At 43.4% G+C, this 18,523-nt stretch overlaps 1 protein-coding gene across 3 annotated transcripts in view; it reads right to left on the bottom strand.

Annotated features, from left to right (window-relative positions):
• The window catches only part of AOAH (acyloxyacyl hydrolase), a 167,599-nt gene that overhangs the window by 100,296 nt on the left and 48,780 nt on the right, over window positions 1–18,523 (bottom strand). For all 3 annotated transcript variants that reach the window (XM_060632886.3, XM_060632887.3, XM_060632884.3), the window contains exons 6-7: window positions 8,876–8,935; window positions 3,647–3,717 (exon numbers count right to left, since the gene is read on the bottom strand). In XM_060632886.3, the coding sequence (XP_060488869.1) occupies window positions 3,647–3,717; window positions 8,876–8,935 (131 nt within the window). The remainder of the gene's footprint in view (window positions 1–3,646; window positions 3,718–8,875; window positions 8,936–18,523) is intronic.

The raw sequence follows: 18,523 nt of genomic DNA on the forward strand, positions 1-18,523 counted from the left end.
GGCAAGGAAAATAATGATGAACTACAGGGAATTAACATAGGATAGGATAGTCTGTCCATGTTTACGTGAAATTATCCATATGCAGATTAATGCATATGGAAATTAAATACAAAGAAGAGATTATTAGAGGGGACTCTCTTGACTTGCCATTGTTATGATAAAAAATAGTTTGTAGGCACTGTCAATGCTGACCAGAACAAAACAAAATGAAAACAACAAAAAACTTGATTGTCCCCATGGTAGGTAGTAGTCTGGTATCTTACACAATAAAATAGTGTCTTTTCTTTTTTTTTTTTTTTAATTTTTTTTTTTAACATTTTATTTATTTTTGAGACAGGGAGAGACAGAGCATGAACAGGGGAGGGTCAGAGAGAGAGGGAGACACAGACTGAAACAGGCTCCAGGCTCTGAGCTGTCAGCACAGAGCCTGACGCGGGGCTCGAACTCACGGACCGCGAGATCATGACCTGATCCGAAGTCAGACGGTTAACCGACTGAGCCACCCAGGCGCCCCTAAAATAGTGTCTTTTCTTGACTTATGCACTACTAATTGCAAAGCACTGTGGTAAGTACAAGGATAAAAGTTTTGCTGAGAATGGTGTCTGTGATCTCCAGGAGCTGAGGGTATGTGGGAACCTGATGGGAAGCTGCAGTACCAGAGCTTGATGCAGGAGCAGGTACCGGTGAGCTCAGGGTACTAAGGGCGAGCCCAACGTCTAGTAGCAGAGCTGGAGAACTTCCCACGGTGGAGATACCTCACTGTATTTGGCAGGCATTAGACCAAACAGGATGCGGGCGGGAGAGGCACAGAATAGGAAGGCATTCCTACAGGAAGGGAGTCTATCAAAGGATTATCTAATAGAAGACACGTAGGTCTTGTCTCTACCACTGCTCACTGTGCTTAGTGGGTCAGACACTCAGTGTGCTAGAACCTACTTGCTCATCTAAAAGGAGGGCTAAGAGTCAAGGGACAGACAATTGGGTGGCTCTGAGAATGGCCTTTGCAATCAGGCTGCCGATTCAAATGTCAGATTTATTTATTACTAGCTCCATGACCTTGGGAAAAAGACTTTACCTCTTTAGATAGGGAAAAATAATGCCATCTGCCTTGTAAAGTTGCATTGACAAGAGTTCCTGGTGCACAGACCTTACTGTCCAGTTATCCAACTTTCAGTTATTGTTATTACTGAGCCACAGGTTGTTTTGAAGAATAAATGAGGCTGCATTTAAATGTGCTTTGTAAACCATAAAGCACTGAATAAATTGTGTTCTGGTGCAAATTATATTCAAAGCACAATGATTTTTAGAAAGAAAATACACCCTGCTTTTGCTTTTTCATAAAAGAAAAATTTCCCTTTTAAATTGGGCCAGGAAAATCCCTGGCCACAGATGCTCTTGAATTCAATTTTTCAAAGGTGGTTCAATTGAAGAGTTGTCACTTTGGGTCCTGCTGGCCCACGTTTGACATAGAAAATGCAATGATGCCTTCAGCAAGAAGGGGACAGGTGTCTCAATTCAGCAAGATCTAGGCATGATGAAATGACTGGGGACCTGGGGAGCTGGCTGCATCTCAGCCTTCCAGCATTTTCTTTCATGTCTTCTATTTCCCCTCCACTGCCCACATCCTGGTGCTGTGTCCACCCCTATTCATGAAAAGTCATGTTGATACTGTTTCTGGGACCCAGGCCAGCATTTTGCACAGCTGGCTTGCAGGAGCTCATGTGGGCAGATGAACCAGGAAAAGTTTTTCAACTCTTGGATCTCCAAGAAGCTTTGAATATAGGTCAGAAGATAGTTTTGTCCTCTCCTGGGGAACTTTCACAGCAGAGGGAAGATGTTTAGTGGATTTAGCTGCCATGAAACTCATGAGATGAAGGATGGAGAAATGTAGGAAAAGTGCCTCTTATTACAGGTTGAATGTTCACAAAGAGTCATGTTGAAATTCTAACCCTGGGTCCCTGTGAATGTGACCTTTGTTTGGAAATAGGGTCTTTGTAGATATTATGAGTTAAGATGACACCATTAGGCTGGACCCTGATCCAATACAACTGCTGTTCTTATAAAAGGAAAAGGTGGACAAACAGGGGAGATGGCCATGTAGGCTGGAGGCAGAGATTGAGTGTTGCATCTGCAAGCGAAGGAACACCAAGGATTGCCGGCTCCACCGGAAGCTAAGAGGCAAACTGGGGCACCTGGAGGGTTCAGTCCATTAAGCATCCGACTTTGGCTCAGGTCATGATCTCACCATTTCGTAAGTTTGAGCCCCATGATGGTCTCTGTGCTGACAGCTCAGCCTGCTTCAGATTCTGTGTCTTCTTCTCTCTCTGCTCCTCCCCCACTCACACTCTGTCTCTCTCTCAAGAATAAATAAACATTTAAAAAGTTACCAAAAAAAGAAGCTAAGAGGCAAGGAAGGATTTGACCCAGTATCTCGGAGGCAACCTCAGAGGGAGCAGAGTCTCAGAGTAGTCCCGCCAGCACCTTGCTTTCAGACTTCCAGCCTCGAGAACTGAGAGAGGATACATTTCTGTTGTTCTGAGCCGTCCAGTTTTGTAGGTATATTATTACAGCTATGCTAAGAAACTACTGTAGCCTCTCAGTCCAGATGTGCAGCCCAATTCATCTCCAAGCCCTCACAAGGAGAGCCAGTCAGGACCAGATACACCTGGCTGCTGAGAGAAGCTATCTCTTTAAGACTCAGTGTCCTTCACTGTGAAATGGAATAATAACAATCTCTACTTCGTGGAATTGCGAGGACTGGATACGGAAATGTTTGCAGGCTCCATGTCCAGCACCTAGAGCAACGTCCGTGTACTATGTGACCCTCTTAGCACACCGTTCCATCTTTTAAAGTTCTGGACAGTGATTCCTATGACACCCAGCACAACCTCAGACTCAGAGTAGAGCTGGGGTATGGGATTTTAAACGGAGACAGGAGGTCGTGGGAATTCGGGACAGTGTTTTGTTGTTGTTGTTGTTTAAATGTTTATTTTTGAGAGAGAGAGCATAAGCGGGGGAAGAGCAGAGGGAGAGGGGACAGAAGACGCGAAACGGGCTCTGTGCTGACAGCAGTGAGACCGACATGGGGCTTGAACCCACAGACCGTGAAATCATGACCTGAGGCGAAGTCGGATGTTCAACCTACTGAGCTACCTAGATGCCCCAGGGACAGTGTCTTTGTATTTGCAACCCTGTTCATACACATCTGAGTCAGAGTCTTTAGGTAATAGGTTGCACCCTGTGATAAAATGGTCCCTTTGTAGCCTCATGAGTGCCTTGCACTAAAGATGTTGAGTCCCTTCCATGACGAGTTGCTAGCCTTGACTGTGTCTTACACAGCAAGGAGGGGCTGTCCCCACATGCAGCACGGGTGTGCACCAGGCTGCCCAGAAGTTTCACGGGTCCCAGCCCAGGATAGAAGTCAGGCCTTAAGGTTCAAAGATAACTACTATGCAGTGTATTTCCGAAATGATTTGTTCAGAGCTCATTTGTCCTTTAGTCTCTGTACAAGTCATGAGCAACAAACACTTTCCCCTTCAGGAAGACACTTTTAACATCTGGCGATCATTTCAGTCACTGGAAAACAGAGACAACCAAAGATGCCATCTCATGCCAATACTTGGGGAGATAGAAATAGTATACATACAATTTAATCTTCTGACAGATCTTGGCCAAAAACGGGAGGGAACAAATATCAGCACTGCTTCTGGAATATTTCTGGAGAGAAAAAAAAGATGACAAAAAAGTTGCTTAGTTCAAGGAATAGCCCCACAACTTGTAAAGGCCCTTCTTCTCCCGCCGGCCCTATAGTCTGGATTTCTGGACCCTCTTTCCTTCAGAAACTGGGCCATTGTATTTAACTTAATTTACTTCTTGTTCCTGTGCCCACACTCCATATTCACTCCGTCTCTGTGCCTTTGTTCTTGCTGGGGGCTCAGCCTGAAGGCTCCCCCTTCCTCACACAGCCAGCCACTCCTACCTTCACGTATTCTCCACTTCTTCCCTAGAGGATCTGGCCCCTCATGGTCCATCCCACTTGGGCAACAACATTCCTCTCCCTCCTTGTACTCAAGGCTTTGGGAAAGGGTTGAAACAAAGAACATTTTCAAATAGAATAAGCCCAGCCTATTAGGAGAGAAAATAAAGACTAATGGGGAGACATGCCTTGGGGAGAAGGAAGAAGGAAGTCCCCTTTCCTTGGGGCGGGGGTGGTGGGCAGGAAGTGGGGGCAGGTGAGGTGTGCAGATGAAATTCCTCAAGCTTCATGAGCAAGGGATTTCAGACAGCAGTTTCCAGAACTCTCTAGCTGTGGGACAAATTAAAAGCCCTGGCTTTTTACTGGGTGGTACTCTTACAGTGATTGTGGTTTCCATGATGTTTTCCTCAGATGAAAGAAAAAGACAACACGGTAGAAAAGTTAGAAAGTAGCATTTATCGGTGAAGGAGGAGAGATCGTTGATTTTGCCAGCCTACAGAGTCCTTCAGGTGGCTATGAGTTGTATCAGTGGTGTTGGTGATATATTAACCCTGGCAGAGGAGAACAAGGCAACCTCCTTTTCACATTATAAATGAAGTTTTTAAGTATCTTTGTGAAGTTTGCCTAACTTTCTAGGATGAGAGAAACAATCCTGATTGGTGCCTCCATCCATATGCACGACACGGAGACAGAAGAGGCTGTCCTTGTCCTCACTGCAGTCACCGTCTAGCGGGGTGGAGGGGTGAGTATCTCAGCTCTTAGCATGCTTTGTGAGGTTTGCAGGGGTCTAGGCATTAACGTGGCTATCTAGGAACCCAGAGGAGGAGGCAGGAGATGAGCCAGAAGTCAAGTAGGAAGGTAGATGTTCTAGGATTTGTGACCTCAAGTCTGGTCCACAGACTTGCCACAGGTGCAATGTGTGAGCCCCACCCTGATCCAATTAAGGAATTGGAAAGCCTGGGGTGGTTCCCTGGAACCAGTGTTTGCATAGCTTGCACAAGGTCATTCTGGTGCTCGCTGAAGTTTGCGAACCACTGCTCTAGCTCCTGGCTGATGCAAATGTGATCACCAACCAGGAGCATTGACCTTGTCTGGGAGCTTTGGGAAATGCAGAGTCTCAGGCCCCACAGCAGAGTCCACATTTCACCATGGTCCCAGGTTACTGGAGCCATCACCGAAGCAGGAGAAGCGTGGCTGCTGGCACAGGGAGCCCCCCACACGACGCCATGGGAGTATCATCATGCTGGGTGTGGCACCTCGGGGGGCGGCCGAATGTTTCACCCTGGCTGGCGTGTAGGGAGCCACGAGGACATGGTGAACCATGGAGGGAAGGAGACATTAGGACAAGTCTAGGATGCTGCACTGTGTGTTATCCTGTGGGGAATTCCTGAAGACATTAAGCAGAGAGATCACATTTGTATTTTAGAAAGATAACTCTGGGGGTGAGAGGGTGTCCTGGAGGAGGTGAGCTGGGGCAGATGGACCTGTTGGCAGATAAACACCCTGAGGCCTGATCCTGGGGTTTCTAATCTCAACACTACTGCTATTTTGGGCTGAGCAATTCTTTGTTGTGGGGCTGTCCTGTGCCTTGTGGGATGTTTAGCAGTATATCCGGGGTCTAGCCACTAATGCAAGCAGCCCCAAAAGGTCCCCAGATGTTGCCAGATGTTCTCAGGGGAGGGGTGGGGAGGACAAAGTTGCCACTGGTTGGGAACCATGGTTGTAAAGATGAAAGGAGAGGGTGGTTGTGAAAAGGAGGGGTGTTTAGAAGGTTGAGTCCAGAGACCCGGCTGTAGACAGACTGTCAGACAAAAGCCAACATAAAATTATACTGAAACATCGGTGGCAGTTTGGAAATACAGACACATTCAGAGTTCAAAGTCAGGTTGCATTTGAATGTTCGAGCTACATCTTTTAATATTTACTTGAATCTGAAGGCCTTGGTCTAATTAACCTAATGACAAGGTAGATTTTAACACAGATGTAACCAATTCATCAAAAAAAATTATATGGACAGTCTTATAATTATTGCACAAGAGGTAAAATAGAATAAAATGTTATAATTGCACAGCTGTTCACTGTCAGAATTCAACCTGAAGGCTGCAGCTGTCTTTGACATTCATTGGGCAGAAACTCAGTCTAGGATGTGGACAATAGATCATGGGGCTTGCCCAGGGATGTCTCCCACCCCCAACCCCACCCCGAACTCCTCCCATTGAGACAGAGGTTTTAATAACCCAGTCCTTTCAGTCCACAATATGGGAAAGACTAACCTCTTCTAATTTACTTGCAAAGAGGAATGAGACAGACACAGAGGGACGTTACTTCTGCAACCCTCCCTTGTAGTGTGCCAGCCCCTTCCTTTCAATTTGAACTTTGCTAGACAGAGGCAAAATGTAGGCTGTGATTGATTCAGCAATGGTTTTAAAATATTGCATCTGGCTGCACGTAATCCCATTTAAGTGAAAGTCTCAATCTGGGCTGTCCCTGGGCACAGAGGTCATGTAGCATCTTCACTTAGCAATCTATTTAAACTGGTTTCTGCTTGTATCTTGAGCTTTTCCACACACCAGGGTGTTAAATGAGTACAGAACAATACACAGGGGTTGAATAAAGAAAAAATGTGGTGACTGGGGTACAGAAGGCCAAAGGGGAGAGAAGAACTATTCTTGCATACACAGCCAAACTGAAGTTGAATTTCTGCATGGTGAAGTACTTTGCAGCCCTTGCCATGTATTATTTTGCTTGGGTTTAATTGCACTGGGGAGGATGATTCTATTAAGTTGGTAGGTTTTCGATCAGGGATGTCATGTACAGCTGCACAGGTCGTGCACTGCACAGTTTTAATATCTACATAGCCTGTGATGTGAATGGTGCTTCCTGAAATTTAGTACTGAGGAGGTCTGGTTGAGAGCTGCTGGCATAGTGGAGAAGGTAGGAACTCAGAAGTAGCAAGATATGGATTTAAATGATGGGTTTCTCACTTACTAGCTATATGGAATGAGTGAATTACTTAACATATCTGGTCTTTACTCCTCTCATCTGTAAAACGGGGTTGATAACAAAAATATTATTGATTGTGTATGAATTTTTGTGAGAATTAAATAAATTGATTCCATAACTCAGGTACTCTAAGCCCTTAGATGCTCAGTTTTCTGCCAGCCTCACTGAGATGCAGATGTTTTCTGGAACATCCCCTTCAACAATATTTAACCTCCCCCCAGTCTAACAGACTGCGCTGAAATGACATGCAACCTACTGTGTGCTGCTTTCTGCATCCTAGCTGGGTCTGCAGGTATGTCAGCCATCACAGTGGAATTAATTGCAGCCAATATCATCTGAGCAGTAATTCAGAGTCACTTATTTGCATTTTCTGATTCCTTTTTCCTTGATCGCTTAAATCCAGAGGGTAAATACATTGGAAGAGGTTTTTGAGGAGTTTTGTATTGTTGTTGGGTGAAAAAAAAAAAACAAAACTTTTTTTTTTTTTTTGGCTTTTCACAAGGAATTACTGGAATCCTGCTCCATGGATTTATGCTTGCAACTCTGATGACAGAAATGAAAAATTGTAAAATCCTAATTAGCCTTTGAGCTAATGCCAAGGCAGTTTTTGCTAGCGAAGTTAACAACGCTGGGAGAGTAAGTTTCTAGAGGCATGTTGAGAAGAAGGAAAGAAGAACCGTATTGTTCTCTAGTTTTGTTCTGAAGGTGGTCAAGGGTTGCATGTGGTGTTTCAATTTCTTGTTCAATGGCTTAAGCAGATTAGCTAAACTGGCTGCTGTTAGCCTTTAATTACTCACTGAATTAAATAATGATTGGCAACACAGACATTGTGATTGATTAATTGATTGTGTAGAAATGCCGGAATAGTGCCATTCACCACGTCTCAGCCTTACATCAAAACCCATCTGCCCCCCCATGAGCAGGGTTGCCAGATAAAATATTGCACTGAACATACTTACACTAAAAATTATTCACTGTTTATCTGAAATTCAAATTTAACTGAGCATCCCCTATTTTTATTTGCTAGATCTGGCAAGATGAGCCGTAAGGGCTTTTCCTCCTCTTTATTTCTGTGTTGTCAAATCAATACCACCTGAGATATATCGCATCAGGGTGAGTGGCGAGCAAGGTGATGAGGCAGAAGCCAAGGACGAGGGCCGTGCCTTCTCATCTCTGATGAATGCTTCCTTATTGCTGGGATCTTCAGCCTCGAGGGAAACCTAGTTCTTTAAAGGTTTTCTTTTCTGCTTCCTTTTTGCGTTGGGGCTGATTTGCATTCAGGGCCTAAGTCCCATACTTGACTCCATGATAAATGATTTAAACTAAACATGGTATTGATTGAGTGCTTGGTAAGTTCCAGGCGTGCCACACATCAGCTCTGTTGGTCCTCACACCTATGCTTTGAGAAAGGAACGCTGCTGCTGTCTCTATCTTGCTGACAGGAAAACCGAGGCTCAGCTCAAGGGCAAGTATTTAGGAAGTGGAGGGGCAGGAGGATACAGCCTCCTCCAAAATGGTCTACTGGAGAGCAGCACTCCTCAACTGTGAGTCCCAGAGGACTTTTGGCAAATGCAGGAGACAGTTTTGGTTGTCATGACTGGGGAAGGGCGTCATGGCTGCTGGCATCTAGTGGGTGGGGGGCAGGGATGCTGCTGTGATGTGCAGGAGGGTGCCCACAACAAAGGCGTAACTAGCCCCAATGTCCGTAGTGCCCAGAATGAGAAACACTACTGCGGAAAAAGGGGGAGGGGCTCACCTTCCTACCTCAACCTCACTGCAACAATGGTGGAAGCAGGCTTGGATCTGGAGTAGCCCCTGGTCTTTGGGGCACGCGAGCAGGGGTGGGGGAAGACCGATGCGTCAAGGAGAACAGAGGCACTGTCCTCAGTTGCTTACCAGAGCTGGGGACTTCTTGACAATCTGTCTCGCCTTCTCTAGTGTAAATTTCCATGCCTCCTACAAAAACAAAGTTAGACAACATTACTGCTTGTGTCTCATCTTTCCTTTCCATGTCTTTTCCAAAGTTAGGATCTTTAAAGTCTGTAAGTTTGCAGTGAAGAGATTATTCCGTAGATTTGTGATAAAATAATTCACAAGAAGGCAATTTCATGCTAATAACCATCTTTATTAAGGGATTTGCTCTGTGCCAGATGCCGTGCTAAGTACTTTGCAAACACGGTCTTATTTAATTTCACAACAGCTCTGAGAGAGATGACCTTTTTATAGATGAGGAAATTGAGAAGCAGAAAAGCTAAGAAACTGGCTGATGATCGCAGCGCCAGTGTCTGGAGAGACGTAGTCTGAACCTCTGCCTGCCGAGCTACGCTGATGTCTCTAAGTAACCGATCCTTGGGTCCGGAAGCGTCACGGCAGGAGGTGGCCAACGGTGAACCTGCTGGTGCAAGGTAACACCCCCGTCTCCCGTTCACCTCCTCTTCCAGTTCAACATCCCCGTTTTTCACCATTTCTAGAGCATCCAAGTGCATCTTCTTAGTTTACATTGCAAGTATAAAGAGTTTGCTAACTGTGACCAGTAACAATTGTTATAGAATTCCATTTTTGTAGACTTGTGGGCAGTTTGGGGGACAAGTAGCCCTGGGGGTGAGGGGTGGGGGGGGGTCTTTGCTCCCAGCACTGCTTCCCAGAGCTTTCGTGCTCCCAACACGTCCTGACCCTGCCACAGTCTTCCTCGTGCTGCTTTCTGTGAGACCTGAGCATGGGTGATGGTTTGCACATCTGGGTTCAAACCCCGGCTCTGCTGTTTATTAGTTGAGCAAGTTATACTCTGAGCCCTTCGGTATCCACAGAGGTCCTTCACATGTAAGAAAGCCGTCTTGTAATCATCTGCAACATGGGAATTGATATCCACCTACCTCATAAGGGTGCTGTGAGGATGATGGGACATCATTTATGTAAAGCCCTAGGCCAGAGCCTTCCCCAGTAATCCCCACTCAATAATTGATAAGTTGGTTAGGAAACTTTGGTCTCTCAAACCCTAGATTTCCCCTTCCTAATCGATAAGGAAGCTGGATTAGGGAAGAGTGTCATGGTTCTTACTGCAGGAAACTGAGGACATTGTCCCTGCATTTAAGCAGAAAGAATAGGTACCAGGAGCACCTGGGTGGCTCAGTCAGTTGAGCATCTGACACTTGGTTTCATCTCAGGTTACGATCTCACAGTTTGTGAGTTCAAGCCCCACGATGGGCTCTGTGCTGACAGCACAAAGCCTAATTGGATTCTCTCCCCGCCCCCCACTCTCTCTCTGTCCCTACCCCCTCTCAAAATAAATAAATAGCCATTTAAAAAGAAAAAGAAAAAACAGGTACTGGAATGGGACCTTGGAGGTGGCTACCAGCAGGAGAGGCCTCTTGGGAGATGTGACTGTTGTTGCTAATGCATGTTCAGGACTTGTGTCCCTGCTTGACTCTGTTGTGGGTTCTTCCCTCCTGGGAGACACCTTCTTCCATTACAGAGCTCCGTAGTATTCTGAAGACCTCAGCCATGCTGGGTGAACGTGGGCAGAGGAATGAACGCTCAGTGTGAACTTGGGTTGGAATGGATTTTCCAGCAGGTGCTTCAGGAAGGAAGGTAGCAAAGCCAGCCACAGCACAGCCTCTCCGGGCTGGCTCTGAAACCCTCTCCCTGGCTTCTGCCCCAAATCACACTCCTCCAGCTCAAGTTCAAAGGATGGCAAACCATGGCTCTTGTGTCAGAGGCAGCAGGACCGCTGACATCTAAGAGCGCATGTTAGCTACTTGAGAAAGGAGGCTGCTCTCCAGGTCAGTCTGGTCACCAGGACGCTCTCGTACAATGTATGATTCTTAAAACATTGAAACGCTAACGTGTCGGTTGGTGAACAATTGTGCCCCTGAGCCCTTGAGTGTCCCCACCACAGGTCTGGTCGTTCAGCCTCTCCCTAGGACTCCCTAGACTTCCTTAGGATCAGTTCACAAAGGGTCAAAGTTGTGGTACAGCCTTATTGGCACCTGCAGACTGGGCTCCATCACCACACCCAGCGCCCACTCTGATCGGCTGACAACAGGGACAAAACAGACCAATGAAATCCTCACTTTAAAAACATAGATGCATGAATGCAATTTTGGCTTTTTCTGGAAATTCTGACAAATCCTGGAAACTCTCTGGAAAGTCAGCATCTCGGGCAGAGATCTAAGCATCTCGGACACTAGATCTAAGTGCAAGTTTCTGTTGTGGTGCCCTTTCTTGGCTGCTCTCGTTAGCCTAAAAGTCATTCTCTGCGTTACTGAAACATGCTGTTGGTGCCCCTCTGCCTTAATTACATGCCCTCTGCTTCTCTGCCTTGGAAATACCTCTTTTGTTCTAAAGCCCAGCTCAAGCCTAATACAGTCCTTGCTACATGCTAGGTGCTCAACACATATAGAAATAAAAAGTGAAAGAAAATAGTTATGATATTATGTTAACCCAGGAAAACAGGCTACTAGATTTTACATGCACAGAAGAAAAGTCTTGCAAAGAAATTTGCCATCATACTTGTGAGTGACAACTTTTTCCTTTTGGTTCTTTCTTGTGTTTTCTAAATTTTCAATAATGAGCACAAATTCAGCAATAAATGCTTTGTAAAGAAGAACTCAATATATGTTGCCCTGTTTCTTACTGAAACAAAACAAAAACATGCTTCCAGCATAGAGATGCAGTGAGGACCCTGGAGATCTGGTGGTGAAGAGACATTCCTGCTCTCCCAGAGTTGCCAGTCTGGCGAGGAGACAGACCAGGAATGAGCACTGCGAGTGCAAGGGGCCAGAGAGATGGCCTTGGCAGAGTCTTCATAGGACAAGCCGCTTGGATCCCCTTCAGAGACGTAATCTGAGTTTCATCCAGCTCAGTTCTCTGAGGGGATCAATGTGTAGTGAGGGACAAAGACAAGCAATCCAAACAAACAAACAAAAAGCCAAGTGGCAAGTGTTTCACCAAATGCCTTCTGACTCCCTAGTGCTGTGAGTGACGATGCTTCTGGGGTTGCCCCTGGGAGCCCGAGGACAGGTTCATCTAGACAGGCTCAACCAGAGCACCACTTTCTTCCACAGTTCAGGTGCACAAATGCCAACACAGAAAAGAGAATCTAGATACCAGGCCTGATCTTTTTCCCCCAGAAGAAAATGGATGTAAGGATTCAAAGACATTTGGAAAAGCTCATTTTTTGCTTGTCATTATGATAGGCAAATGGGCAAATTGTTAGCAATGTGCAAATGAAGATAATTGCTATCTCTCCCCGGTAACCTTTCACTGTTGGCAATGTACTGCTTAAGGCATCGTTTCTAAAGTATGAGGACCACTCTTCTGTCCCCTGAAAAATTAAAACTCAGAATACAGATGCAACTGTAATTGGGGGTTGGAGAGAGAACTTGGGAATAGATGGTGAGCTGGTTATAAAACTTTGCTGGTTGGAAGCCATACTGGTGTTTATGACTCGGCTAGAGCAATCTTCTGAGGCATGGCCAGATTCTCCATCAACAATGAGGGGCTTGGTTCTGAAGTGCTCATTTGATCCTGAAATTTTTATGGTTAACTCCTTCCAGTTTCTCATTACTTTCTCCCTCTGGTTATAGTGTCCCCCTTATTACCACTTCAAATTCCCTCCAGGGTCTATTTAACATCCTCATGAGTGGGTTACTGAGGAGGCCCTCACATCGGCTTGCAAGATATAAGCCCTCAGCGTGGGAGCTTAGAATCTGAAGAACCATGGATACGTATATTGGATTTCTTTACTCAAGAACTTGGAAAATTCCAAGGACATTATGGCATGGTGTCGTAGTAGGCTACAAGAACAGAGAGGCTGACCGTCTGCAACATCATCAGAGCACATAGGAACACAAATCTATGGTAGTTCACGGAACACTTTTGTCTAGAATGATTTAAGTGTTCCTCCAAACCAGAGCCAGCCCAAAGTCTTCAGACAAGAGGAGAGGCTTGGTAACTACTGATCTTCAGTGGAAGATATTTAAATATATAGTAGATCATGGTCTCCGTTGTTATTTTCTATTTAAAATGCATTTGGACTCTAGAGTGTTTGTGGGTGTGAATGCTAGCTTTGCCATTTACTAGTTGTGGGACTTTGGGCAAGGTACTTAAGCACTCCAAGCCTCACTTTCCTCATCTGCAAAATGGGGATCATAACAGCATTTGCGTGTGTGAGTATTGAACAAAATAGCACTTGGAATAGTGCTTTGCATATAGTAAGCATGGCATTAGTGTTAACAATTGACATACTTATTTTGGGTTGTTATGCCACCAACACATAGCTGGAAAAATTACAGTAATTACAACATCAGCCTCTAAAAATGTATGCTATTGTTTCCATGATCTTGAAAACGACCCTGAGAGGAAAGCATTATTTTTCCCTTTTACAGATGAGAAAACAGAGAAGAGAGGTTACATATTGTAACCATGGTCATTCTGCAAGCAGAGCTAATGGTGCTGAAGTCTCTGGGCTCCAACTCCTTTCCCACCATTGCCACACTGTTTTCTAAGAATGAAATAAGCCCAAAATTTTAACACAGGCAAAGAAATTTGACTTCTAAGGTTTCATTGAGGCTTAAGGGAATGGCAAGGGAAATTCACATGGAATGTGGATGGTTTAACGCAAAGGATCACATGGTCAGGGGAGAGAACTGACTCTGTACACCAGGGACCTACGCACCTGCAGTGAAACTCATGTACAAGCATAACAGCCAGCATGTGACTGATAGTGAAAGAGAAAGAAATAGTCGTTCAGTCAGTCATTGCTTTGTGCAATCATTCGTTCTAGTCATTCATTCCACAAACACTTATTGTTTGTCTATGTTGTGTGACATATTACATACTAGAGATGTAATAGTGAATGAGACATAATCTTCTCAACAAGGGTGTTATAACCTGGGAGAGAAGATCGGAAATAAAATGTAATTAGAATACAATGTAGCAAGAGTTAAGTAATAATTATCATTCCTATTTTATACATGAGGTAAATTAAGTCTTAGAGTGGATAAAGTTCAAAGTCATAGAGCCAATGAGTGGCACAATCCAGATTCAGTTCAGACCCTTTTGGCACAAAACCCATGCTTTTAATCCCCCTCTGGGGGACGTTAATAGGTATGCTAGACAAGAAAGTTGTTTTAAGTTAAAAAAGTTTGGGAAATCTGCGAACTAAATACTCCTCTGAGAGAGCCATGACACACATTAGTATTTTCAAGGCTTTCAGCCGCTTTGTGGTAAGAAGTACTATGTAGAAAAGCATTTCCCAAACATTTAAATGTTTCAGCCAAAGCATAGCATTGTATTGTCTACGGTAGGGGAAAATGTAAACAAGATAGCGTACCGGGGATTCTCCAGAATTCAGTATAATTTCTCTTGACATTTTGGGAGTATTGGTGAATTGGACAAGACACATTCATTAATTGGGTCTTCTCAGGTTTTGTGATGTTAAAGAATTAAATTCTGGTACACTTAGGAGTGAAGGAAGTAAAGAGAAATAGTATTTTTAGGCACAAGTTTCTACCGTGAATAACTTTTAGTGATTGTGTTCTCTACTATCAATTATAGCAGCAGTAGATTTAAAAATTACAGAAAGTGCCTTTTGTTCACTTCACACTTTTGACAGCAGTGACAGGTTCCCACAAAGGAGAAAGCCCCTGGGAAGTGAAACGAAGATTTTAGGTGCATGTTTTTTATTGTCCAAGAGCAGGCATTATGCAGGGGTGGGGAGGTGTTGAGGGTGGGGGAAGATCACTGATCTATTCGGATCTTTTCTAAAAGTTCATTAGGACAGGCTTTTCCACACCTCTAAATTTAATTGTATAAGTTGATTCACAAATGGAGCCAGATTTGAGAGAAGCTGTCTCCAAGGATTTGACCACCCACTGGAGGCAGTGAGTACATAAATAACTGCCGAGTAAGGCAGACTAGTAGAGCCAAGAGAAAGGGGGGAAAAGTGCTTTGAGGTGACTTCAATTCAGTAAAAAGACAAAGGCAGGAAGCTCCTCTGTTTGTAAGGTTTTATCAAATAGTGTCATATCTGGCTTTTGGGTAGGATTTGCTCATCTATTATTGTATCTACATTCCGCTGTATCCTACAGTGGCTATTTTCCAATATGTAGGATAAGGCACACCAAAGCCCAATTTGATTTTCATGTTCTGACAATTCCCAGCTCTGAAGGGCATTTATGATTTCTAGATGTGTGGAAAGAATGAAGTCGGTTCATCCCACTTTCTTCTTCCAGGGACAAGAGGGAGGGAAGGAAGGAAGGAAGGAAGGAAGGAAGGAAGGGAGGAAGGGAAGAAGGAAGGGAGAGAGGGAGGGAGGAAGGGAGGAAGGAAAATGTAAAAGAAAAAAGCCACTATATTTAAATCCATTCCCTTTGATCACTGAATATCTCTTCCTCACACTCATTTTACCATTAGCTAAATGTTCTTCTTTCCTATTAGTACCATCACTATATTTAATCATACTATCCACATCCTTTCCCCAAGACAACACCTTTTTAAACAGCATTATTTTAAATGGCACTCTTCCCATCCCAATATTTTTTCCCCCGACATTATTTTCATTGATTTTACCACCATCACCTCCAGCAGCATCAATGCGCACGTACAGAGGTTCTTTCTTCAATGCTGCCACGTCTGTGCCCAGGCATTGTCTATGCTGCATCTCTACACTTTATACCAACTCAGCCAGGCAGGGATTAACAGTTCTCATCCCACTTTAGAGATAAAAAGTCAAAGAGCCAGTGCTGGAATTGTCCAAGGCTTCACAACCAACACTTTTGTTTCATTTTGACTGTTTCTTCCCTAGCGTCTGTGTATGTGAGGAAGCTCTCCAGCGCTAGACTCTATGGGCTGTTCTTATTACAGGAAATTGTCCTACTGTTTAACCCCATGATTTCTAGCAAATCATTGGGTTAGTTAGATAGTGAGTGTGGTTCAGTCATTGGGTTGTTTTAGGCCAATTGTTTTGCAACATAATCCATTATTATTGTTGTTGTTGTTGTTGTTGTTGTTTGACTATTATTCTGTTTGCATTCAGGTTGCTAGATAAGTCTTGCCCAAGGTTTCACAATTAATTTGTATTAGTTTTCTACTTTGCTTAAAGCAACACAAATTTACTATTTCATAGCGTGGAGATCAGAAGTCTGAAATGAGTCTGAGGAAGTTAAAACCAGGTGTCAGCTGGGCTAACAGTCTGTAGTTTCCAGGGGGAATCTGTGGCCTCCGCAGTGTCTAATGGCTGCACCCCCTACTTAGCTGATGGCCTCATCACTCTACTTCTGTTGTCATATTTTCTTCTCACATTCTGACCCTCCTCCCTCTCTCTTATAAGGAAGGACCCTTTTAATTACATCAGGCTGATCCAGATAATCCAGGATAATTTTCCCTCATGTACAGGTCTTTAACTTAATCACACCTGCAAAGTCCCCTTTTCCATGTAATGTAACATTCACAGATTCTGGGGATTACGACGTGGACCTCTTTGGAGGGGGAGCATTGTTCTGTGCACTATAGTGTTCATTCAACACATACTTATTAAATGATTAATGAGTACAGTGAGTTGTGCTGGCCTTTGGGGAAATTGCAGGGAACAGCATGTGTCTGGGGAATAAAACAGCTAGGTTATCTGTTCTCATGGAGTTTATATCCTAGAGCAGATGTTAAACAATAATTTTACAATTATGTAGTGTAATGTACAATTGTTTGATTATAACTGTAATACATTCTGAAAGGAGGAGGTATGATGAAAGACAAGAAGTTTGGAGGGTCTGGCTTAAGTTAGGGCATCAGGAATAGCTTCTCAGAGGAAATGACTTGTGAACTGAGCTCTAAAGTGGGTGACTAATTAGATGAAGACGAGGGTCAAGAGTGGATATTGGGAGACCACTGATTAAAACCTTAATATTTAACATATCTTTCAGAACTGTTCGAATTCACTAGTCTTTCTTTTTCTTCTTTCCTTTCTTTTCTTCCTTCCTTTCCTTCCTTCCTTCCTTCCTTCCTTCCTTCCTTCCTTCCTTCCTTCCTTCCCTACCTCTCTCCTTCCTTTTCTTTCTTTCTTTCTTTCTCTTTCTGTCATTAACTTTTCTTGAGCTTAGGGAAGAAAGAAGCATATGATGAAAAAAGAAATACTTATTTTTAAAAACTTTTTAAAGTAGGCAAAAAACACTTTCAAATCTTGAATACCATATAAGCATCTTTTTTAGGATCATTTCTTCTACCTATCAGAAAAGGAAATTAAAAAAAATTAATGTTTATTTACTTTTGAGAGAGAGAGAGAGAGAGAGAGAGAGAGAGAGAAAACACAAGTGGGGGAGGGGCAGAGAGAGAGGGAGACACAGAATCCGAAGCAGGCTCCAGGCTCCCAGCTGTCAGCACAGAGCCCAATGACAACAGGGGCAAGGCTGGGGCGGGGTGGGGGGGGGGGAAGCAGTGGAGGAGCTAGAATTCAGGAGCTTGAGATCATGACCTGAGCCAAAGTGGGACACAACCAACTGAGCCACCCAGGCACCCCTCAGAAAGGGTAATTTAAATTTTCATTATTTCTGCTATATTTTGAAGATTTTTAAGGTCTCTATGAGTTTAATGACTGCCAGATTAGTCTTTAAGCAAGTCTAAGTAGATAAATTCTCCAAGATTCCTAATATGGGCTTACACCAAAATGCAGCATGGAATCTCTATCAAGATACCGTGAAATGCCCAGAGAAATGATACAACAGTAGACCGTACATCCAAGCACAGCATCTAATGCTTTCCTCTGTTCTCTTAGAGTTTTAATCCTCTCAGTCTTCAGGGAGCAATTTAATTTAGTGGCCTCTGATATTTATAGTCTTTCTGTTTCTGTGATAATTTCTTATCTAATGACCTTCAAAGGGTTTTGTAGAGGCAAAAGACATAAGAGATAGTTGGAATCTCATTTAATTTTCACTTTGTTAATTATGAGAAAAGGATCAGTATTTCCTCCTACAATTTTGGTTCTTTGATCTTCTTTTTCTGTAAACTAATTGTTTGTGGACTTTTCTAGACTTTTTTTCTTTTCAATTTTATATAAGCTCTTTGAATTATGGAAAAATAACTTTGTGTGGCATATTACAAAAACATGTTCCAGTTTACCATTTTTTTAACTTTGTGTATGGCAGGTTTTTTATTAGTCACATGTATTCATATTTCCTTTTGCAACTTTTGTGTCACAAATTACAAATAAAATTGCTTAGATTTTTCTTCTTTTATGGTTCCATTTTTAATGATTCAAACTTTAATTCATTTGGGATTTACTTTGCTATAAGAAATAAACATTGAGCTTAAATTTTATTTCCAAATGGCTGGTCTTTAGTTCCATTGAGTGAATAAACTAGTGTTGTACCACTGATCTGAATGTTATTTTTATCAAAAACAAGAATGTGTTTGGGTTTATTTTTAGGCAGTATATTCTGTTCCTCTTTAGGCTGACTCTTCCACATCTAGAAGGCCATATTCCCCTGTCATTTATCTCATTGTTCAAAATCTCCTGAGATGTTTAAATAGGAATTTTAAAAACATTGCCAA

This window comes from Panthera onca, chromosome A2 (assembly GCF_046562875.1).
Source record: "Panthera onca isolate mPanOnc1 chromosome A2, mPanOnc1 haplotype 2, whole genome shotgun sequence".
In the NCBI taxonomy this organism is placed as follows: domain Eukaryota; kingdom Metazoa; phylum Chordata; class Mammalia; order Carnivora; family Felidae; genus Panthera; species Panthera onca.